This window comes from Carassius auratus, unplaced genomic scaffold (assembly GCF_003368295.1).
Source record: "Carassius auratus strain Wakin unplaced genomic scaffold, ASM336829v1 scaf_tig00214859, whole genome shotgun sequence".
Lineage (NCBI taxonomy): Eukaryota > Metazoa > Chordata > Actinopteri > Cypriniformes > Cyprinidae > Carassius > Carassius auratus.
Window position 1 is genome coordinate 61,518 of NW_020527832.1, and position 24,577 is coordinate 86,094.

Here is a 24,577-nt window from a genome sequence, read left to right on the forward strand (position 1 = left end):
TTTATATACACACAACTCTCGTTGGAAGTTCCCAGTTGGTACCTCCCAAATTGGTGCATGAAAGGTTATGATGAAGGAGAAGGTGCCCAAACATGATTTCTAGAGAGGGGGGACCACTAGTGTGCTCTTGCTTCTTACAAAACCAAGACAAGTCAACATGGCCCACCCTTAAGTCTCCGTGACTTCTTGATTTGGCTCTGGCCCCTTGTACGTCTCTGGATTTTAAGACAACTCTCCTCAATTATTAATTACCAGAACACCGATAGTGCAGGACAAGTTACAGATCAAAGCAACCGTCAAACAATAACAATAACATATCGTTTTCCTTGAGGTAGAAAAAAAGTGAAAATGTTGTAGCCTAGATCCACGTAAAGCCACTTTTGTTCAAGTTCACCTGCAGGACGCACTCTTCTCTTTCAGGCAACGTCTCATCAGTTCTGTTTTGCTTATCTAATCAATGCTATTCAAAATAACTAGCTTCGAATTCCTCTCACTCTCTCATTCTATCAAAGAAGCAGTCAAGTGAGATTGTCGAGAAGCTCCTTTGACTAAAATGCGTCCCTCGGTCATCCTTCTGGCCCTTGCCATCACAACTTGGCTCTCTGAACACTGGGGAACTGCAACCGTAGTTGAAGACTTCAACCATGTCGAGAGATGCAAGGAATCGCTGTATATGGGCACCCCACCACGAGGCTTCAGAGACAGCAGACTGAAGAAGATCTGCCAGCATTATGCTGACAAACCCAGATACGTGACCCTGTACGACTCCAAAAACCGTATCCCGGTTTACTCTGCATACACCTTCAAGAAAACAGAGGGCGATCGGCGTGTGGACTATCCCTGGATGTATGAACCGCAGGTATGAAACTATTCAATCCCAGAATATAAAAAGTACAAAAACTGTTACTAGTATGATACCCTTTGGAATGGTACTAATACAAATCCTCAAAGTAAATAAGATACAAAGGTATACATTTTGAAACCCCAAGTGAAAGCTTTTCTGAGAGTTTGAGGACTGGATTTCTTCTTTGTAATGATGTTTTGCCCTTGTTCCTAGCTTGCAGAGCTTGACGGGAATGGGAACATGCTGCCGTTCCCCACCGGATACTTACACATGAAGTTTGAGGACAGCCAGGCGGTTTTGGATGACTACTCTGATGTGGTTCTGTACGAGAGAGGCCATCTGAATCCAGACCAGCACCAGTCAGACCCACAGGACCGAGCAGCCACCTACACGCTTACCAACGTTGTGCCAGAAATCCGTGAGTTTAACATCGGACCATGGCGCGAACACGAAGAGCGCATCCGCGTGCGCCTCAACAACTTCTGCCGGGGTAGAGCCTATGTTGTAACTGGGGTTACCACTACTGGAAACATGATCCGGCGCAACAACCAGGACCGGGTTGGCATCCCCGAAGACGTGTGGTCTGCCTACTGCTGCACTGATTACGACCGGAACGCACCACACAACATACGCATCCGTTTCCCCACACAAGCAGCCCTCGCTAAGAACGCAAAGGAGGGGAACAGAGTCCAAGAGATCACTGTGCAGGAACTGGAAATCTACCTGACTAACAAAATGGCTGTAGACAAGAATTTCCAGCTGTTCTATGATAACTGCAACTCACCTTCACCTCTTCCTCCCTACCTTAATTATGCCAAATGATCTGTCTTACCTCCAGATTATAGCTTTGCTTGTGGTGTAAAATGTTTCTTATTTTCTTCTTTCCTGTAGCTTCTCTGTATATTTCTGTACAATTTTTAGAATACGAGTTTAAAACTAAGTCCTGTTAGATCTGTAGAATGTTAAATTTAGTGTCTTTTGATGTTATGCAATATCGTTTAAATATTTGGGGCTGGTAAGATTTAAAGAAATTAAAAGAAAATTAAGAGAAAAAGAAATGTTAATTACATGTTTTTGGTTTCCACCAAAATGTTAAGCAGCACAACTATTTACATCACTGATAATAATAAGAAATGATAAGAATTGTTTATTAAGCACCAAATAATCATATTAAGAATGATTTCTGAAGGATTCTTTGACACTTGACCCTGAAATAATGGTTGCTGGAAATTCAGCTTTTCCATCACAGGAGTAAATTACACTTTATAAATAATAAAATAGTAATAGACCAATAAAACAGTTCATTTGAAATGTAATATTATTTTACATTATGACTGTTTTACATTATTTAAAAAAAAGCAGTTTACTGAGCATATGAGATGAAAATCTAATAATACATAAAAATCTTACTGGCTTCATTTTTTATAGCCCTATAAAGTATGACTTAATTGATATTTTGAGGATATTTAAGAAAACAATTGTCATTTTAAAACAGCGATTGTCTAAGTAATTTCTTTCCACCTTTTGTCTATAATTATTGTATTGTTTTCATCTTAATAGTCTCAGTTTACATACATGTTTAGTAATTGACTGATGCCACATTAATTTTGGGTTGTGATAAAGATGTGTGTCCAAAAAACAAAACAAAGAAACAACAAAAGCTGTCATGCTTTTTGAACCTATTTCTATGGAATTTTATTGTTTCAATAAACTCTACTGATACACATCAATAAACCTAAGGTCAATTCTATTGGGGTTTCATCATTATAACCATATATAGTTTGTTTCATGATAATTCAGTCATTATACCAGGCATAATTTCCATGAAAATTCTGATACAAAACCTTTGCAGTTTTTGTAAAGATGGAAGGAAAAATAAATGGCATGGAAAAAAATGTGAAGAGTAGATGAATTGAAAAACGGGTAGCACTTTATTTTACAGTCCTGTTCCTCATGTTCATACTATGTACTTAATATAGAAATTACAATAACTATGTAATAACTAGGTACTAACCCTGAACCTACCCCTAAACCTACCCCTACCCCATGTAGTTACCTTGTGTTACCAGAACTTTCTTAGATAAATACACTGTAAGTACACGATAAGTACATGTTAGTACACGTACTGTAAAATAAAGTGCAACCAAAAAACGTGTAAACCTGTGCAGAGAACCCTGAAACCACAAAAGGAGGACAATTCGAAACTTACTGGGTTGGTCAAACAAGAAGTATTCCACTTAAATAACTATCTATATTTTGCCTTTAAAGCAACATAAGTTCAAAGGAATGTAAAGGTCACACAGGACGAGTTTTCATTGACTGACCAGTGCAAGTTAATACCATGAACAAGATTAGCAAACTTGTGGGACATTGTTTTCATTTCTTAAGGGCATAATCTAATCTCAGAGAGACACAAATGAGCAAGGACATGCAAATGCCATAAAGCGAATAAGGCTGTATAATCCTTAAATCTCTCTATAATTCATAGTCTTCTTCTCCCCTGTATTCCTTTCTATAAATTGTCTTCGGTTGATATCATTACTTTATCATTAATTTTGTGTCTGTATAGTGTATAAGAACACAAGGGAATAATAAATTTGCTTCTTTCTTGGCTGCTACATTCTGCGCAGGATGGAGGTACTATAGAGTTTTTTTTTTTTTTTTCTGTTCTGGAAGACTTTGCAGATGTGGCCCAATGTAAACAATCAAAGTCCTCTGATCCCAGATCAGCAAACCACATTGACAAATCAGATGCTTTCTAACGATCACATTGCCCCAAGTCAGGGACTAAAATGATCAAGTGTTCTGAATATACAACATTAAAGACGCTATAGCTGTTCAGAAAGGACTATTGCTAAAGAGGACCCCGGGGCCCGGCCTATAATACATGCTTGAGTAGGGTAACCTATTTCTACAGCTGTGATCAAGAGGTGCATGGCTGGCTGTAATTTAGTATTTGAACGCTAGATGGTAGTCCTATCAAAAAAAAAAAAAAAAAAAAAAAAAATATATATATATATATATATATATATATATATATATATATATATATATATATATATATATATATATATATATATATAAATAAAATAAAAAATAAAAAATCTTGAAAATTATTTTAGTTACTAGAAATATTTTTGATCAAATCTTGCATAATAATAGATTTCACTACATACATTAGGGGAAATTTTTATTTGTTTATTTTTCAACGTATGTTTTAATGTCTTTATTTAGTGTTTTATTTATTTATACAGTCACCAAATGCAAGTGCCTCTAGGAAAGTTTAACACGTTTGCCCTGAAACGTGAGACCACTGTCGTCACAGGATTTTACACAGAAATGGTGAAAGTATATTGGGCAAGACAGTGACTGCCAAACACAGCTCAGACAGAACAGCGCGCGCTGAAATACTATCAAGGACGCAGGAGGAACAGGGTCACGCAGGAGTCATACGGTGCATGCATTGAGCTCAAATCTGCGCAGTCTGCAGGAACACAAAAAACATCGCAATTAAGGATTTAAGAACAGTATGCACAGTAAAGATGCACCTTGCGAATGCAAACATTTTCAGGTAAGCCAAGCTTTTTATCAAAGGGGGAAAAATTAATGCAGAAAATGTTTGTAATTGTAAAAAAAAAAAAAAAAGAAAAGAAAAAAAAGGACTAAAAAATATATATTATAGTTGGTTTTGCATTTTCTCTTTTCTTCATTTAAAAATAAATAAATAAATGCTCCACCCACGATTTCAGTATCACACGTATGCATGTAAATAAAACTTTATTCATATTTGTGACTCTGGGCCACAAATCCAGCCATAAGGGTACATTATTCGAAATTGAGATTTATACATGCCCTATACATGACTAAATAAGCTTCCCATTGATGTATGATTTGTTAGGATGGGACAATATTTGGCTGAGATACAACTATTTGAAAATCTGGAATCTGAAGGTAAAAAAAAAAAAGGACTAAATATAGTGAAAATGGCCTTTAAAGTTGTCCAAATGAAGTTCTTAGCAATGCATATTACTAATCAAAAATACATTTTGATATATTTACAGTAGGAAATTTATCTTCATGGAACATGATACTTAATGTCCTAATAATTTTTCGCATAAAGAAAAATCAATAATTTTGACCATAAGTTCATTTTGGCTATTGCTACAAATATGCCACATCAATTTAAGATTGGTTTTGTGGTCCAGGGTCACATTTATTGCATGATGTAGTGCTGCTGCTCTGAAGAGTTGCATGACCTATGGCTTCAGTCATGCCATTCATGAACTTACCAGAACTTTCTGTTCTGTCTTTGCGCAGCAGAGGGGCCATTACATGATCTTTCTTATTACCTTTGTTATTATTATTGTTGTTATTATTATATTATTTTCTTATTTATTATTTGTTATTATTATTGTTGTTATTATTATATTATTTTACCTTTGTTGTATTGTTAGGTTATAGAAAGACGCTCATGGGAGCAGTGACTGGTTCCTTTATGAACGCAAATCTTCCCACACAGTGATGTAGACATGTGAGGGAGTGAACAAGTCTTAACTTCTATAAAGAATTTCTCTTTGGGTTTGAGACTTTAGTCTTTGCAACTTTAGGGATCTTATCTATTCACGAACAGCTTGTAATACTCCAAAGAGAAAGGAAAACTTGAAATCGCATCATATCACCCCTTTATCATGTAGGAATTTTCTGTAGTAACACCGAGTATACTAATTCAGATTCTAAGGAACTGAGTCACTTAGATGAATCAAAATCTGCCGTGGCTTTCCCAAGCTGCTATACTACTAAAAGAGGAGCTGCGTCATACTGTTTAGAGCGGTGACCTCAGTATGAACAGTGTCAGTGACATACAACGATGAATCAGATGACTTGTAGAAGCTTATCCTTGAGACAAAGAGGCGAAGGCGTGTGAAGGCTTGGGTCTAAGGTTAATACGAACACCAATGAGCTCCGGGAAATGTAGTATTTGGCCTCAGCTGTGAAAAAGCATAAAGTGGATTGAGATTTATCTTACTTTATCAGTACAAGTGTACAATTCCATACAATGTACATCTTGTGTACTGTGAGTAGCGTGGTCGAGCGGTCTAAGGCAGTGGATTTAGGCTCCAGCCTCTCTGGAGGTGTGGGTTCGAACACTGCTGCCATCACTTGAAAATTCTGATCCGACACGAAAGCTTTGTTGGTGTTATGCATCTTGCTTGTGTGAATGGAATGAAGAAATTAGTAAATTCATTTTTGTTTATGCACAGTGAAAATTACCTCGAAGAATATGGTGTTGACTTCCCTATTCGCATATAATAATATTAATGAATATACTAGAATTACTACTAATTATTTTTTTAAAGACAGGTCAAATTCTTCACAAAAAGCATAAAGATGATGAATAAGGAGACACCTTCACACATGCATTTACTTACAGTGAGTATTTGTAATAACAGTGTTTATTTGTCTGTTGAGGGCTGGTGTCAATTTTGACCGTGTTTCTGTGGCTGGGTGGAAACCTGGTCTCACCCCTCCGACCCATCTGTGACCTGAGGGTTCTGGACCACTTTGTACGAGAAGCTCGAGATTCTGAGGTCATCATGGTGAGGTCTCCATGTGCTTCACACAGAATGTCAGGTTATTTTCAGAAACGGCACTTCATCTGTTCCTTTCCTCTCAGCGAGGTTGCAGAGGAGGCTGTGGCGTGATGAAATCCTATTTTGTGCCTCTGACTAGTGTTGACTTTGCTGTTTGGGAACATATGGATGTGAGTCATGATGTACTGTGTGTTTAACATAATATGAAAAACATGACGTATACATACAAATAAATACATGAAATACTTAAAACCAGTATTATGCAAATCAGCAATACAGCATAATATAAAAACATAAATTTCCATCATGCATATGTAACTCATTTATGTTTTATAATTACTAGTAAAGGCTTTGATGTGTTAATTCATCATTCAAATCTATTTTTAATGCCAGTGTATATCATAGAAAGTATTTCTAGTTTAAATCCATGTCTCCAGGTTACTGGACAGGCCGTGGAGGTCCAGACTGGTCTGTCTCTGCTGGATCAGGCCCTGAGTAATGCCATGAAAACAGTGAGCAACTCTCCTCTGACCAGTGCACTGGATAACAACATCAGTAACATCCACAGCCTCGGCCAGATCCTGCACAGTCTTGATTTGCAGGTGTAGTGACCATGAGGACACGTGTCTGTCACAGCAAGGTCTATTCTGACAGTATTGACTATTCTGAAATCCACACCCAGTCTCTTTTCTAATTTGGCATTCTAGGAAATTGTGCAAACGTGCAGCGCAGTCGGTTTACCCTTTGCTTCCCCCCTCTTTCTTTTTTGGCTGCAGTCAAAGTGGCGGCAGGATTCTGGGAAATGTGTTTTGTTTCTCCAAAGCTTCGGTTCATGCTGTACTGTGGAGCTGCATATATATATATATATATATATATATATATATATATATATATATATATATATATATATATATATATATATATACAAAAATAGATACCTAAATACAGCTTGTGTATATATACTCCATACTATACTGCAATTAAAGAAAGTAATTAATGGATTTTTCCAACTATAGTAAACCAAAAATCCAATGTATGAATCATTACTTTCTGTAACTGTGAGAATTAATTGAAGGCTGCATCAATAAATTTCAATCATCATCAGTGAACCATTCCCACTGTGCTAAAATATGAATCATGCTTAAAATATAGGGTACTATACACAATACACTTGAAACTAGTTTAGTAACCAAAGTAGTTTAGCAGTAGAAAATAGTCTTGGTTTGTTGTGTGTGTTGTGATTATTTTATGAGGCGATCCAATCAGATCGGAGAGCGGCAATCTATTCAGTTCTAGTTTTTGGGATGATACATTTTCCCTAATGAGTCCATTCTGTTTCCGCAGCAGGCCAGGTCCACAGTTCTTCCAGATGATTCAGCTCCTGCCAGCGCACAGACGCAGGAGGTCTCCTCTCTCCCAGAACTTCTGCAGGTGCAGAGCAGTTTCCTGCGAGGGAAAGTCAGACTCCTGCTTTCAGCTGCACCGGCATGCCAACGGCAAAACAGCTGAAGCGAGCTCAGGGAAATGTTTACAGCAGTCACACATACACAACGAACCCGGACAAGAACACTTATTTGTGACAAGTTACCCAGTCTAAAATCTTAAAGAGCTTGTGCATTCCAGGTGTCGCTCTTCAAATCGTCCTTTGCATTCGAAAGCCTGCAGTCATGTTTCTAGAGCATGCATCATGCAGAGAGAGAAGCAAAACAGCAGTGATTCCTCGACTTGTTCAACAAGGTGAACATGGCAGAAGATCCTGCAGAGGAACATTTCAGAGCTCACAAGTGGACTCGAAGGCTTCTGGATTACAGTACATCTGAGACACTTTTATTTAATTATATTTGTATGTTCAGTTACCTACAAATCCATGAATTGTGCTGCTATTTTATTGTTATGTTTTAGTTGGCAGTGTATGCACTCTAAAGAACACGTCCTTTTCAGAGTTGTGTACATTTAACAGAAGGACCAAAGGTCTTTTTTTGAGGGTTCAGTAGGGTTTGCCAAGTGGACACAATGCTATGTGGCTGCATGCTTCCATCTAGAGGGCAAAACACAAAGTTTAAATGAAAAGTGAAGTATACATCAAATTAGTGAATACATTTTTTTTAGTAGAAAGCAGACAATTTAGCACAACAACGTGCAAATAATGAGACAGGTCTGTCAGTTAGTTTAATAACCTTTTTTTAATATTGTCCAGTTCAGATACACAACATACAGTGTGTAGTAACCTGTATAGGAAATAGAAATATGAATTCCATTCTTTAGACCCGTTGCGGTCATACAGTCCTCCCCTCATCTCAAGCCTTTTTTACGTTGCTGAAATTCAACAAAATGAAACTCAACAGGTGCAAGTCTTTTTTTTGGCGACCAAGCATTAATAATCAACAGTTGTGTTTCTCAGTATTTTTTTCTTCATATTTTTTTTCTTTAAATCCTCTATAATACATAGGCAACCCAGACAAAAAGTATCACCATGTACGTCTGGTGAGAGTGTGCTTTATATGTCTGTCAGTTGCCGGTAGAATCATCTCTCTCCCTTTATTTTGTAGAAAAATATGAACTGTTTAAATTCTCTACTTTGAAATATATGCAGCTCAAATTCACAACAAAGAGATAAGCCAGAACGCTGTGGAATCCCACCTTCACTCCCAACAAATCTCCAATGGTTTGGGTAACATTAAATTTCTAAAAACTTACAACCAGGTAAGAGAAAACAAACACCCCACATTGTCATTTAGTCCACTGAAGTGTAATGAAGAACACCCAGGAGAATGACTCAAACAGCAGGCCTCTCAAAAAAAAAAAAAAAAAAAAAAAACAGGGCTGACTCAAGCGATTTACATCCTATGGCCTCGTACGAGGAAATAAAACAAGCTTCTCCACATAAACTTTCTCATTTAACGCTCTCCAACGAAATATTCTGATTAGGCCCTGATCGGTTCCACCCTCCGTTTATCAAACGAAACAGAACCAGATGCAGCCAGCGACTCTATTGTCCACCACATTGTCGGGTCTTGCAGCAAATTTGAATTCCAAATGCAATTACTCTCATCAAGTTCGCTCATTCTTGACTCGATATATTCTCTAATGTGGAATTCGCTTCGTTTCCGCTTCTCTCAACATTCATTACGATTTAATGTCTTCTGTCGAAAAAGAAGCTTTAGTATCTGTAAACCTTCAAATGAAAATCTAATAAGGGTCTTCAGAACCGTGGGTGGAGGGATGTGATTGGCTGAATGAGCTTGCACCTGTTTTTACAGTGGGTACGATTGGCCATGAACCCAACAATAAACAAAATATTTACAAAGACTGTCATCTCTTACACTTATAAAAAATGTACAGTTTGCATCTTGGATTTTTTTGTCATGGCATGACAGAAGTCGGTCTTGTGTGTTTTCCATCCACCCAAGAAACTCCAAAAACAAGACGACGAGAGAACAAAAAAATGGATGGAGATGAAAGCGGTATGCACAGTTGCTTGCATTATGCATCGTAAATGTATATTTAAGTGGCATGATGAGTGATGCCTCGTCCACTGTAGGGCAGTACGGCTCTTCTGGCTGTGTTTAGTTTCTGACCGCCACCGCGGCCCAAACCTAATGCACAAAGCTTCCAGAGTCAGTATCCAGAGCTCATTTAGGGCCACATCTGTCCCACTCCTCATACACTCACACTTACATGTGCACAAATGAGCGCAAACCACCCTGTCCTCTCGGCCAGATCATTCTTGGAGCCCTGAAAGAGAGATTTCAGAAAAAAAAAAACGTTGAGAGGTGAGAGGCTGAATCAGAAGGTCTTACGGGGACTTATGACAGGGCATATAACAGGATGTCCGCCTGATGACAAGTGAGCTCAAACTGAGATAATCACTCAAAGGTCAGTGTCAGTGAGGGGGAAGAATGTTCCGGACACGTCATGAGTTCTCTTGGGCCCTGGATAAGAGAGAGAGACGGAGAGACTCCAGCTGTGCGGGAATGGGCGCAGGTGTTGATCCCGTCGCTCTGGACGTTCAACTCAGCAGAGTCCGAGTCTTTACGGAGAGAGAGAGCGGCACAGTGAACGTTCCTTAACTCAATGTGGCATAATGCGCGGGTTACTACAGAGGACTATACGAGCGGAGAGAGAGAGATAAAAGGGATAAAAAAGGAGAGGAGGGGATCGTGGATCTATCTGATCAGTCCTTCTCTGGGAGAGAGCTTTGTCGCACAGCTTCCATAATTATAAATGAAAAGAAGAAGGGAATTATTTATCCTCTTTATTATCGTCAAGAATCAGTTTCATTTCCGGATATGACCATGTATCTACAGAGGGAAAAGAATCTCCAAATGAAGTGCACAAAATACAGCTGATGTAAAAACAAGAGAGAGAGAGAGAGAGAGAGAGAGAAAGAAAGAGAGCAAGAGAGAGAAGACTGTTGCAGAAAAAGTCAATAAAAAGACAAAGAAAGAAGAGTCTTGAATCTCGAATGTCCATTTTCCTCTTAAAAAATAAATCATGCAAATTTCCCAAAGCGCAATCAAGATATAAATTTAAATAATCTATATCTTTTTATATAGATATTTGTAGTGTTGTTCATTTCTCTCCATAGGCAAATAACAGTGACAGTGCAAAACAAAAAGCAAAAAATAAACATAAAAAATGAGAGAGACCAAAGAAAAGAAAAAACAAATTTGGCACTTTTTTTTTTTTTCAATTCTGCAAATTCCTTGAATAAATCCAGTTCAGGTGATTCTCTCCATGTCCGTCCACTAGACTGCGTCTGATTGGACGATGATCACAGTACTTGGCACAAGAATGCTGGTAAAAATTAGATAGTAGAATCTTTTTTTCATTCATAGCCTTATAACGTTATCAATAATACATATTTTACATGTATGTTTTCTTGATTTATAAAACAGTCCGAAGTAGGAAAACTGTTCTTTTTTTGGGGACTAGAAACGGCTACAGCAGAGCAAAAGACTCGGGGGAGAAGAAAATAAAGATAAGGGAAAGGTGGCAATGAAATTTGAGGGCAAAAAAACTGGAGAAAAAAAATGGTAAGGGGATAGCTGCTGTATTGAGTAAATGGCCAACATTTCTCCACCCAAAATCTTCTCCAAGAACGAGAGGAGCAGGAAAAGTAAAACAAGAAAGAATGAGCGAGAAAGACAGTGTGCTGGGAGTGGACTTAAAAAGGACAGGAGTGGTGTATTGGACAGTATCCATGTAGAGCACCACTCTTAGTACCGGAGGTCTGTGTTCCTATGTGTTTGGGGGGCCTGGTCCCCTCAGAGGGGTTACTATACTCGTGTGGTGGAGTGCTGGTGGGGCAGGGCATTGTTGCTATGTCCAGCACTTGGTGCAGGTGCAGGGGGGTAAGTGTTGAAGGCATGGAGGGGCTGCATGCCAGTGATGGTACTGGGGATCATGGAAAGCGCATTAGCCATAAGTGGCACGTCCTCAGGTGCCCGCCGTAGTGCCAGAGTGTAGTCCGGCGGGCACACGGGTGGTCTCAGAGGTTCCAAGTCACCATGTAGACCACGCGGTGGTAGAGGCGTACCGTGGTCAAGCTCCACCCTCTGCTGCTTCATCTGCAAGGACATTAGCTCCTCCTCCTGACTCAATGCCAGGTCGTTATGGGGCGGAGCCCCCACAATGCCAACGCCTGGTCCCGCCCCACGTTGAGGTGAGAGGCGTCGATGGCGGCGTTGCAGCAGCTCATGCCGTTTGTCGCGTTTATAGTACAACGCGGCAAATGCCAGCACATTGAGGAAGAGCAGTGATGCACCCACTGCTACTGTCACGCTCAGCTCCGTCGAATAGTCCCTTGTGTCGCTAGGGAATGGGAATCGTTCAGGAGGGTGTTCAGAACTTTCGAGGTCTGGGTCAGGTGGGTAGGTTGAGACCGTGGGGTGGCGAGTAGAGCGTGTGCCTGGGCTCTGGACTGTTCCCTTCCAGTCGGGCCGGTGCGGGCTGCCAGGTGGCAGTCGTGTGGTTATGGAGCTGATGATCTCCTCATGAAGGGTGTGGAGGTGAGGAACCAGCTCAAGCCAGAAGGCAACTTTGTTGGCACGGTAATTATCCCGGATGCGAGGCTTCAACCCGATGTGGAGGTACTGCTTGTCTTTAGAGCTGAATTTGGTCCAAATAACTTCCTCGAAGCGGTTGGGCTTAGTATGGATGAACTTGGTATCCTGCGGTACTGGAATGTTCGGATCACTGTAAAAAAATATTGAAACAAAGTGAGAAGAAACATTCAGAACTGCATTTGTATTCTGGTCTCACTGGGGTGAACAAATTTGGACATATCAAACTCTCACCCTGTCTTGGCGAAGTTGGTCCAGTATGTCATCACCACAGCGCTGAGCATGACATCATTCTTTGAAAAGTTGCAGGGAAATAAATCTGTGGCACCCACCATGGGTACACCGAACACATACGGGATCTCGTCGCCATGTGCTGCATCTGCCCACTCGGGTCGTGCCTCCGTCTGGCAGTGGTGGTGGAAGGTATAAAAATAAACAGGGGACTGGAACTCAGCATGCAGCTTAGCTGTAGCCACTGCTGGCGCCACCCACTGGTGGTCGGTAAAAAGTGCAAGTAGAGTTTTACGCCGCATGTCCCCGTTGTCGCGGTCAGCCCAATCTGTGTACATGAACTTTATAGTCTCCCGCAGTATGTCTTTACCTAAGAAGTGACAGAGAGAGACCAAGAGAGAAAAAGATGGATGTTGGATGTTGAAAGGCAGAGTTGGTTGTCACACAAAGCAGGGCACCTTGACCTAATATAGGAGACAGTGAGACAGAAGCACCCAAGGTGAGGGGTAAAATTAGACTGATTACCTTGAACAACCGCTAAAAGAATGTGTAGATGTGTATGTCAGTGTTGTCTACAGAAATCTGTGGGACCATGCTGAATAGCACACCTGGGGGGGCGTATTACAGAAAGATCCTAGTTTTAAAATCTTATCTTATCTGTTTAGTAACCATTGTAATTTCAGTTAGGACCACATTTAGGACAAAACTATTAAAGAACAGCATTTCCTAAGTGTGTTATCTTGTCTTAACTACAGATAGGAAGGGGGTATAACAGAAACCTCCTAACTTAACAAAAAAACCTTTAGGACAACCCCACAGCTGTCCTAACTTCAAAATTTTTTGAAAGCTAACAGAAAAAAAATGCTTACAGTTGTGCTGTCCAATAATGGTATTTATATTCAAGAAGTTGTTTAATGGTATAAAGACTCTTGGAGGACCCTGAAGATGTGTTACATTTTGATGACAAAACACTTAAAGGTAATTACAGACTGCCACGCAACATACCACAGTTAGCACAGGAACTGCAACCAGCATTACAGAGACCAACAAAAGCATCATGGAGGATTACCAGTTATAGTGCAAGTGACTAATGCCTTATGTTTTTTTTTTTGCGATAGGCAATTTTCAAAGTGAAGTAGCTTCTATTATTTTGTTTACCTCATCAGCAGCTCACGCAGTGTTGGTTGCTTGGTAACAGACATGAGAGTGGATTGTCGAACATGATAATGCAATTTAAGATTTCCTAACTAGACAAGATATTTTTTAAGATAGGATAAGTATCCAAAATGAAGTTAAGATTCGCTTCTGTAATGCAAATTTGTAAAAAAAAAATCTTAATTGAACACATCACATCTTAAGTTAAGACTTAAGATAAGAAACTTTCAGTAATACATTTGATGTACACCTGATAATATGTTCTCTCAATTCATACTTATGCACAGATTTTACAGATCTACTTTAGACCTCTAAAGCAAAACATTTATTTTAATAGGTACTCCATGCAGTGCCTGATTAGAAACCCTTCCCAAATAATTTGCATGCAAATGATTTTAGCATGGTAATAATTATGACAATGTTAATATATTTGGTATTGGCATAATTGATCTGCTATGATGAACCTGCTGTTGGGTATTGTTGTAGTTGTAAATTATTGCTGCTGCTGTTGCAAGTACAGGAACTTGCTACTGCCAATGCATACAGTGATATGGTGCTGTGAGTATTTAAAACATACTGCTGCTGCACAAATAGCATATAAAATAACCCATATCAGTTCTATACAGGTGGAGCTGGGGATGGAGGAGGGTTTCAGAGGAACTCTTAAAAAGCGCACTGCAAAATGCTCGAATCAATGTCTTTTCACACCTCGACAGTAATCATTAAGTGGTCTAAATGTATTTATATATTCCGCGGAAGGCGTAGGACCAAGAAATGTTTGTCCAATTAAAACGCTCAGAACTTTCCTACCTGCCTTTCAACATATGTATGTACAAACATCAACAACCTGATCTTCCTTCCTGTTATTTTGTACTTTTTTACTAACTGTACTATAAAGTTTGCTCACTGGTGAATGACATGATGTACTGCAGTAATTTTGTCTCTGATTGTCTGATCTGCATGCGTATATGCATTGATTTGCGGGGAGGCTGGGACGTTCACGTTCAATGCTATCAGGCTAAAGTTAGCATTTTCCAAGATCTCCTACTGAACCTTTAAGAATCCATCAGCCTGTGCCATCAAGAGTTTCATTAAAGAACTAGGCATTTACATAGAGGTGAATATTTAAATATGTCAAGTGTTGTATTTTAAATCACTGCATTTAACTCTGCATGTATTCAAGTCAGTGAATAATATTATTTACTTTGACGTTGTGCTGTATATTCAGTGGCAGCAATGCCTATGTGCAAGTGACTATGGGTTTATCATTGAAACTCACCATCTGGGTATCCATAGAGGTTGTCCACAAAATTTGATATGGTGTAGTCAAAGGAAGCGGCTGAAATACCATCCTCACCCTCACTATCATCTACAAATTTCAGCCCTTCACCCTGGTTCACCCCCAACAAGATGTCGTAGTTCAGGAACTCCCCCTGAGGACATTACACAAATGTCACCCATTGTACTCACTTTCGCTAATTAACTGTCATGATTAGACACTAAACTCTGGGACCCTGCAGTGACTAAAATCACACCTGCTGCATGAGGATCTCAGGGTCATCGGGTACCACATCTCCGTCCACCACCGGTCCGAATGCGATGTGGTAGCGGGCAGGCTGGATATCTTGATCCACCAGCTCCCTGAAGCTCTTCCTTCGCAAACAGTCCACCAGATCTGCAGTCTCGCTGTAGCTGCAGCCTACTTTTTTGGCCAGGATCTTGGTGTACATCAGGGGCCGATAGTTGACTGACCAGCTTGATATGGCGGAGCCACTCTGAGCAATGGCCCTCTGGAACAAACCTGAAACCAGGGCCAGTTACAAGACAATGAGTAAGAAAAGCCAAAGAGCAGGGTATAATGTGAGTCAGTGTGGACAGAGTGTTACCCATGACCATGAGCAAGATAAAGCCACTGAATATCTTTTATCATCTCAAAAGGAAGGCAAGTGGAACTCAAAAAAAATAAAAAATAAAATAAAATGCTTTCCAGGCTGGTTTCTTAACTTTAGAACAGAATATTTCATTCAGAATAGAGAACAGGTTATTAACTTCAGAACAGAACCTTAGCTTCAGAACAGAAAAGAACATAAAATTTAAATTTTTAGAAAGAGATCAGAATAATTAAATCTTATTTCAGAACAGAAGCTTAACAGGTTAGCTCAGAGGGAGTGTCAGCCACATTAAAAAAGTTAACAGCTTAAGTCATTTGTGGATTAAAGCTTATTGGAGACATGAACCGTTTCAAATGATTCAGTTCAATTTGGTGAACTGGTTCAAGAAGATCCGGTTACATCGAGTGATTCGTTCACGAACCGGATATCACTACACTGCAGAGTTTTGAACTCTCTCACAACAGACACGGAAGAGAAGACAATGCTGAATAAAGTCGTAGTTTTTGCTATTTTTGGACCAAAATGTATTTTCGATGCTTCAAAAAATTCTAACTGACCCTCTGATGTCACATGGACTACTTTGAAGATGTTTTTATTACCTTTCTGGACATGGACAGTATACCGTACACACAGTTTCAATGGAGGGACTGAGAGCTCTCGGACTAAATATAAAATATCTTAAACTGTGTTCCGAAGATAAACGGAGGTCTTACGGGTTTGGAATGACATCAGAAAAAACAACAGAACAAAACTGAATCTTAATAGAACACATTCTTAACACATTCTTCAGAACAGAATCCTAACTTCAGAAAAAAGATCAGGAAAGAACAGAATCTTAATTTCTGAAAGAACACAACCGACTTTTAAACGATTAACACTAACAATAATTTAAATTGTACATTTTTGCATTTGGCAGACACCTTTATCCAGACTAACTAGCATTGCATTGAAGGCAAACATTTTATCAGTTCATGCATTCCCTGGAAATCAAACCCATGACCTTGGCATTGCTAGTGCCATTCTTTACTGTTTGAGCTACAGGAATGCTAGAATCCCAGAATGCCAGACAACGGCTGGCCTTGTGTACTGGCTACAAAAGAGAGGTGAGGTGCAATGTGTATTTAATCTTTATAAAAATATTCAATTAAACAGTGTTTCATGTAAATTCGGACCAAGACTGTCAATGTCGCCTCAGACTTTTGGACCTTACTTTATATGAAACTGTTCTAGCCATCTAAAAGTAAAGTTCTGAAACTAGTTTTAATGGTCAGAGAAACATGTTGCTAAGCTAAAATGGTGGAAGTCTGCACAGTAGAAAGGTCATGCTGGCTTCAACAAGGCATAACCAATAATAGCATGAGCTAACAGTCAGGGGCTCATTTTAATATGTGTTGTAAATAGGGCAGGTAGAAACTCCGATTCATTACTGGAGTGCAAGTAACAAAGTGAGCCCAGCAGTGTTCGAAAAGGCTCTGGATAAGCATGAGGAAACCATCTTGGCTTTCAGAACCCTGCTGCACCGTTATGTAAAGTGTCCCATGGTTTTCATCTGCAGATTCTGTAATTAATTATTAAAATGTTTCCCCCACCCTCCAGTCACACACACACATTCGCACTATACTCTTATTACAAGACCCCCCAGCTCCAGTTCCCTATGAAATCAATTAAGAATCAGCTCAGCTGCAGTCCAACACTTCTGCATCACACACACATAGTTGTACATGCTGCTCATTATGAATTTGTCTCACATCCCTCCATTTTTATCACACAGCACTCATTATAAGCTGGCATCAAATGCAGACGCACGTGTGATCTTCAGATAGCGGTGTAAATCTGGCATTACCAAAAATCAGTCTCACTTTCACACAGCCACACAATATATCAATATTGAAAAAATTGTATTGTAAAAAGTACATAGCACAAATAGTGTTATAGTCTTTAAAACAATTCCAAAAATCTATAAATAAAAGTCTTCCAGGTTTGGGATGACATGATAAATGGGTCGTCTATGACAAATGAGAGTGTCCATGATAAAGAGAAAGACAATTATATTCTAAAACACATCATGTTCTAATACATTTTTATCTTTCTACTGATGATGGCTTTATAACATATTTATATCACTTTCAAGGAAAGTTTAAATTTCATGAGTATAAAATAATCACAAGGTGTCAAAAGTAATGCAGTTTTTCCTTTGTGAGTGTAAACATATATATATATATATTTTTTTAAATTTAGTATTTCTAAGAAATAATAATAAAAGATAATGTCAAACTACTTATTTTCAACAAAAGCTTGTTTTTAAATGAGGCTTGTATCTTCATTATGATATCAGGAACATTACCATTTCTGACTTCATATCCAACTTGAAATAAAATTCAACACAGATATAAAAAACACTCTTTTAAGATGTGTATTCAAATCATTGTACTATACGAAAATCAGACCCAAACCTCTTTTAATCAGAATTATTTTCATTTCTGTATTAAAACAGTAATATTATTAAGAAGTATTTTAAAATATGACAAAAATTTCAAATAACTTTTTTTGTATTTGAATATATTTTAATATTTCTGAGATGCAAAACTCCTGCTCATGAAACATTTCTTGAACATGATTAATGTTGAAAACAGTTGTGCTACTTTATACTGTTGGTCCTTTTTGATACAGCGTTTCATTTTTTTCAAGATTTTCTGATGAATAGAAAGTTATACTGATGAATAGAAAGGACTTTATTTGAAATCTTTTGTCACTCTATAAAAATCACGTTTGATCAATTTAATGCGTCCTTGCTGAATAATATAATTTTTTTTTTTCAACACTGACCCCAACGTTTGAATGGTAATATGTGTATGAACCACACTTGCAGTTTTAAATGCATTTTTTAATAAATAGAGAAGACTTAATGAATAACTGTTCATATTTTGGTGACCTTCCTTTAAATTATGTGATTTTGTGTTGATGATCAAGGCAACAGAGTTTCAGACCTTCAGAATGATGGGACAGGATGAGAAGGTTGACGCATGAGGCTCCAGCCCCAGAGCCAAATATGGTGATTCTCTCTGGGTCTCCTCCGAAGTGTCCGATGTTCTCATTGAGCCATCGCAGAGCCTGAATCTGGTCCAGTAGCCCATAATTCCCCTTCGCAGACTGATCTCCAGTGCTCAGAAAACCTACGGAGAGCGAGAGAGTTAGACTGGAGATAAGATAACAGACAATGAGAACCAAAGGTATAAAAGACCATGATCAATACATGTTGACCAAGATCAAGCACTCTGAGGCCAAGAAGAGCAAAAGTGCCTTGGTAAACTGAAAGAATGAGTTAAGACAGAGGACTAAAGCATTAATTGGTCATGTTCATTTAGAGCTTCCTGTTACCATTTGGAATGATTCCAAAAGATTTGAACTTGTCATGAATAATTAAGATGAGCAAAGTATGATATGACATATACTATACTTGAATGTCATGGTTTAAGACCTGGACTAGACTTTGATTGGATTGGAATATGTGTTTAACATTTTTATCAATGCATAACAAAAAATAGGGGTAAGCACAACAGTATGTTAGTATTTCAGTATTAACATGATTTTGAGACACTCATCGATGACGTAGCCTACAGGAACAGCGATTGAACAAATGAATGAACAAATCGAAAAGTGATTCAAAAGATTCAAATCATACCATAGCTAGCAGAACATATTATTTCAATGTCAAGATTTAAGACACGTTGTACTCGTGATATTGGAGAGAAATCGTTGATTGTTGAGAATTTGACCGTGTTTAAAAAAAAAACATTTAGGCATTATTCATTGTATACTGCACATTAGACATTAAGCGCAACATTAGTGATTTTTGAACCTTTTTAACTGATTCATTCAGTGACTGAATCCTTTGGTCTACATGACTCTGACTCACCAGTGATGACTCCTACAGGAACGGCGACTGAACAAATGAAGTAGCGAATCAAACAGCTTCAAATCATTCCATTGCTAGTTTCATAAATCTATTTATAATCGCTCAAAAACATATGTGTCTTCAATTACAGCAGCTTTAGCAGAACATATTTTCCTCTGTAAGCGCTCAGAACTGTGATCCTCGGGGGTGCTGGGGTGGGTTTGATGCATTAACTGTTATCGCTGCTGGTGAGAGGAGCTTTATTTTCATCTTGTCAGGCCCATCTTTATGACAAGACTAGCATATTAGCCACTCTAGACATTTGGACTGTTGTTCTCTGGGTAGGAAATGCTTAAGTGCCCACATCCACATACATACTTCGAAACATGAGGCCCATATACTATTACAGACATCCACAAAGAACCCATTCTACCGCTCATTAAAATGTGAGGCTCTGGAGTCACAGTGTAAATGAGAACTAAAGAGCTTATGTAAGACCGTCTATTTTACTATTCTAACTGAACTGGCGATGCTCTGAAAACATGAAAATATAGCAAGAAAAAGGGGAATTTCAAACATATTTCACATGTCTAAGAAACCGCTCTTCAGATTGTGAAAGATAGGCTTCCTCCGGAATATTAGAAGAAATGGGGAAAAGACATAAGAGATAAAAATAGACCCGTACTTAAAAGCTACGTGCCCTCAGACCCAGTATAAGAGTCAGTGAGTGTGACTGTGTGTGAGAGTTAGAGAAGGAGAGCATGTCAAGAGGGATGAGTAGAGAAAAAGACAAACTGGCGTGTTGTTTTCAGGAGTCAGGCCCTGTGAGGAAGACGACGAGCGACAACTTACAGCACATCATATTACAAACAACACACAACAGGAAAACAGATCTCGCACTCGGCACCTCTACATATAAAAGGCTCCACTGGTGTGTTGTAGAGCGATTCACAGTAATAGAGCTCTTTGAAAATTTTGGTTACAGATGTTTAAAAAAGCTCTTGACGTCGGAAACTCCCACAGGCCGATAATGACTTTGTTTTAGAGGATACTGCTGCATCTGCTACGTTCATTTACATGCTGTGCAAAACAGTAGCATGCATTCATGACCGACGACATCATTATGCTAAACCATGAGATCATTTCCACGACAAAATAAAACATTAGCAACAGTGATTAGCATATATATATATATATATATATATATATATATATATATATATATATATATATCAAAGAAAGATGCAGAAATATAGGCTATATATATATATATATTTCTGCATCTCTCTTTGAGATATCACCTAAACTACATTTCAAAGATTTTGGGTCTGTAAAATGTTGTATTTTTTTTGTCCTCCTAAATTATTTTTATTTTTTTTATTTTTATTTTATTTAGATTTATATATCTGAAGGCTGAATAAATAAACTTTTTATTGATGTACGGTTTGTTAGGATCGGACAATATTCTTTGAGATACAACTATTTAAAAATCTGGAATCTGAGGGTGCAAAAAAAAAAAATCTAAATATTGAGAAAATCACCTGCAAAGTTCCCTAACCCTAACCTTAACCCATTCCAAATTAAGTTCTTAGCAATGCATATTACTAATAAAAAAAAAGTTTTTTTTATATATTTACGGTAGTTAATGTACAAAATATCTTCATGGAACATGATCTATTTTTAATATTCTAATGATTTTGGCATAAAAGAAAAATCTATAATTTTGAGAAATACAATGTATTGTTGGCTATTGCTACAAATATACCTGTGCTACTTCAGATTGGTTTTGTGGTCGAGGGTCACATATTATTGAATATATATTATTAAATATGGAACCATTCATTCATATTATTAGATATGGAATCATTATTTTTGTGTTAACCATTAAGATTAGTGTTTTTACTTGCAACTAATACTATTAAAATGGTTTTCGCTAATTGAAATAATTTCGTAATAATTATTAATAAATACTATAACAGTATATAAATAATGCAAAAATAACACTGATTAAGATTTTTTTTATTGTACATTTTTGATTACAAAAAATAAATAAATGAAAAACAGGCTTACTGTTTTTGAAATAAGTCTCTATGCACATCAAACAATTCGTTATAATTTAATTAATTGCTTTCTACTTTAATACATTTATCATTCACTCCTTTAATGGAACAGCTGAATTTTCAACAGCCATTACTTTAGCCTTCAGTTTCACATGATCCTTCAGAAATTGAAAACAGTTGTGCTATATATATATATATATATATATATATATATATATATATATATATATATTTTTTTTTTTTTTTTTTTCACATTAAAAAAATGTGAGATTAAGGGATACAGGTGTTTTTTGTTCAAACTCGCCAAGAAAAAAAAAGGAAAAAAAAAAAAAAAAAACATCTGGGGAAAACAATAATGTGGGCCACACTGAGTGACTGTGAACATTGCCATTGTCTAAATGACATTAATAGGGCAGGTAACTGAATGTGTGCTAACTCACATCGTAAGTGTCAGCCGCACGAGTCAAGGACAACCCGTAGAAAACGAGACAAATTACATATTCATCAAACTGCTGGATCAGGCCACCACAGGCAAGTCCCTAAAGATGAGTGAAGTCACCGAGTGCATTACAAATACAACTGTAGTGCAAATTAGTGGGGGAAGTGTGGGCGTGAGGTCTTTTATAATAGTTTCATATTAGGTGAGTGAATCCAGGTTCTGGATCCGTGTCTATGTTTGAGTATGCATACTGTGGGCAGCATCCACATTCCAGCAGGCACGGGATACCCGGCTGACCTACTTCACTGGGCACTGTATCCCACAATGTTACCTGCTCAACTTAACCTTCCATTTCTAGTCCAACAAATTATTTAAAGGATTTTTAACATCTCTGCTCAAACGTTGCCAGCGTCATATACCGCACATTATGGGTCATGTGACAGTTATTTAGCATACTACTTTTAACAGTTTGTTTCAAAAAAAATATTTTACATAGTACTTTTTAGATGACAGTTGGAAGTGTTTAAGAAATAAGCTTCAGTAACCATATGATGCTGTCTACTAAAAATAATAAAACATGTTTGTTAGGAAACATTTTATGAATAAAGTTAAAATAAAATATTAGATTACAACTTAAACTAAATAAAAATTAGTTCTTATAATTATAAAAAAAAATTAATTATACATTTTATAATATATATATTAATATATTATTATATATTAATAATTCTAAAATAACATTGCCATTGGTATATACTGTATAATGCAATGTATACTACACACCATTAAAAAAATAAATAAATAAAATGCATGTTGCAACAACAAACATTTAAAACAGTAATATACTTTATCGCTGTCATATGATCTCACTACATTTAATTATGTTTAATTCAACTTAGTTATTTGGTTTAAAAAAAATGTATGCTATGCATTTATATCATTAGAGTCATGCCAGATGCATTGTGCGATAAGTGCAGCTGCACACTGCACATTATGGCAAATGCAGAAGGTCATTCGGAATGCAGAATTATTCCATACATACAAACTGGCACACCCTGCATAATATTCATTTCATATACTGCAAAAATAGTAATTGAAGTATGGAGGTATTTCTATTGGTACGCTGTCTATGCTGAATACTGTCAGAGTGTGTCGAGGCTCCATTTCAATGTGTCGAAACAGATTGTTCAGAGGCAAGGATGTAAACATTTGTTCACCTTTATGAGCGGGAACCCCTAGTGTGGTCTGTTGGATAACTGGAAGCCTGTGTGTGCAGCACAGCCATCGGATAAAAGGCTGAATCGATGTGAAAACAGTATTTAGGAATTGGTTGCTGAGGGTCTGTGGGTTTGACTGTCTTCATATTAACCTCCTTCTGTTGAGCTGTTTGCTGTTGCCTGGCAAACCAAGCCACTTCTTCCTTCAGAGGGATGTGTTTTGCGAGTGTGCAGACACAATGTTGAATGTTGCAGAAATGCAGTGATTATCCTAAACAGCGGGTTGCGTCCATATGTGTAATGGAATAACATATTACAATTTAGCAAAATGATCAGTCAAGCCTCTAACCCTGTGCCAGCGCTCTGATTCTCTTGGTAAGTTTCACTGCGAGCTGAGTGCTGAGTTGAATCTCCTGCAGACTTTGGTGCTGAGAGCAGCGTTTGGGGCCGGACTCATGAATATGCACCATTCCAGCAAATGACAGATCGGAGACAGAGACAGAGAGAGAGAGAAAGAGAGAGAGAGACAGAGTAGCATACCAGAGTGAAAGAGGGATGAGGAATGATTCAGAGGAATAGAATGGAACGAATGAATGAGACAATAGATAGACAGACACAACACAGACAGACAGACAGACATACAGATAGATAGATAGATAGAACTACAGAAAGAACAATAGAATGATAAAACAAATGAAATAATGAGCAAACAATGAATGAATGGACAATCATAGATAGATAGATATATGATAGAAAGGACGACAGAACAATAGAAGGATAAATAGAATACAGAAAGAATAGAATGATAGAACGAATGAACGAACAAACAAACAATTGAATGAATGAACCGACAAACAATACATAGATAGATATATGATTGAAAGAATGAAAGAACAATAGAACGAACAATAGAAGGATAGATAGAACTACAGAGAGAACAATAGAATGATAGAATGAATGAACGAACAAACAAACAAATGAACGAACAAACGGACAAACAAGAGATAGATAGATATATGATAGAATGATAGAACGATAGAATGAACAAACGAACGAACAATAGATAGATAATTCTAACACTAATAACAACAATTCTTCTTCTTATATTCCATTATTATTATAAAATATTTTTTATGAATTTAATAAATTACCAATTACCATAAAACAGGGTTCCTCAAATCTTGTCCA

At 37.7% G+C, this 24,577-nt stretch overlaps 3 protein-coding genes across 4 annotated transcripts; 2 read left to right on the forward strand and 1 right to left on the reverse strand.

Moving 5' to 3' along the window:
• The first annotated feature begins 407 nt into the window (after nucleotides 1-407).
• On the forward strand, nucleotides 408-1,903 carry LOC113093093 (endonuclease domain-containing 1 protein-like). Its single transcript, XM_026258940.1, has 2 exons — nucleotides 408-859; nucleotides 1,058-1,903. Exons 1-2 carry the CDS (start codon nucleotides 554-556, stop codon nucleotides 1,664-1,666), a joined length of 915 nt encoding a protein of 304 aa, XP_026114725.1. The 5' UTR covers nucleotides 408-553; the 3' UTR covers nucleotides 1,667-1,903.
• Nucleotides 1,904-3,950: 2,047 nt separating this feature from the next.
• Nucleotides 3,951-8,338, forward strand: epob (erythropoietin b). Of its 2 annotated transcripts, none has more exons than XM_026258938.1 (5): nucleotides 3,951-4,415; nucleotides 6,314-6,441; nucleotides 6,519-6,605; nucleotides 6,873-7,037; nucleotides 7,783-8,338. In XM_026258938.1, the coding sequence occupies exons 1-5, from the start codon at nucleotides 4,400-4,402 to the stop codon at nucleotides 7,942-7,944; spliced, it is 558 nt and encodes a 185-aa protein (XP_026114723.1). In that variant the 5' UTR covers nucleotides 3,951-4,399; the 3' UTR covers nucleotides 7,945-8,338. The 2 variants fall into 2 exon arrangements, with proteins under 2 accessions (XP_026114723.1, XP_026114722.1); XM_026258937.1 differs by having other exon boundaries at nucleotides 3,952-4,415; nucleotides 7,780-8,338.
• A 261-nt stretch (nucleotides 8,339-8,599) lies between these two features.
• On the reverse strand, nucleotides 8,600-23,859 carry LOC113093088 (neuroligin-2-like). The gene is made up of 6 exons (XM_026258933.1): nucleotides 23,739-23,859; nucleotides 18,766-18,951; nucleotides 15,422-15,687; nucleotides 15,166-15,319; nucleotides 12,735-13,101; nucleotides 8,600-12,633 (listed from the first exon to the last, which is right to left on the reverse strand). The coding sequence occupies exons 1-6, from the start codon at nucleotides 23,857-23,859 to the stop codon at nucleotides 11,715-11,717; spliced, it is 2,013 nt and encodes a 670-aa protein (XP_026114718.1). The 3' UTR covers nucleotides 8,600-11,714.
• Between the last annotated feature and the right edge of the window lie 718 nt (nucleotides 23,860-24,577).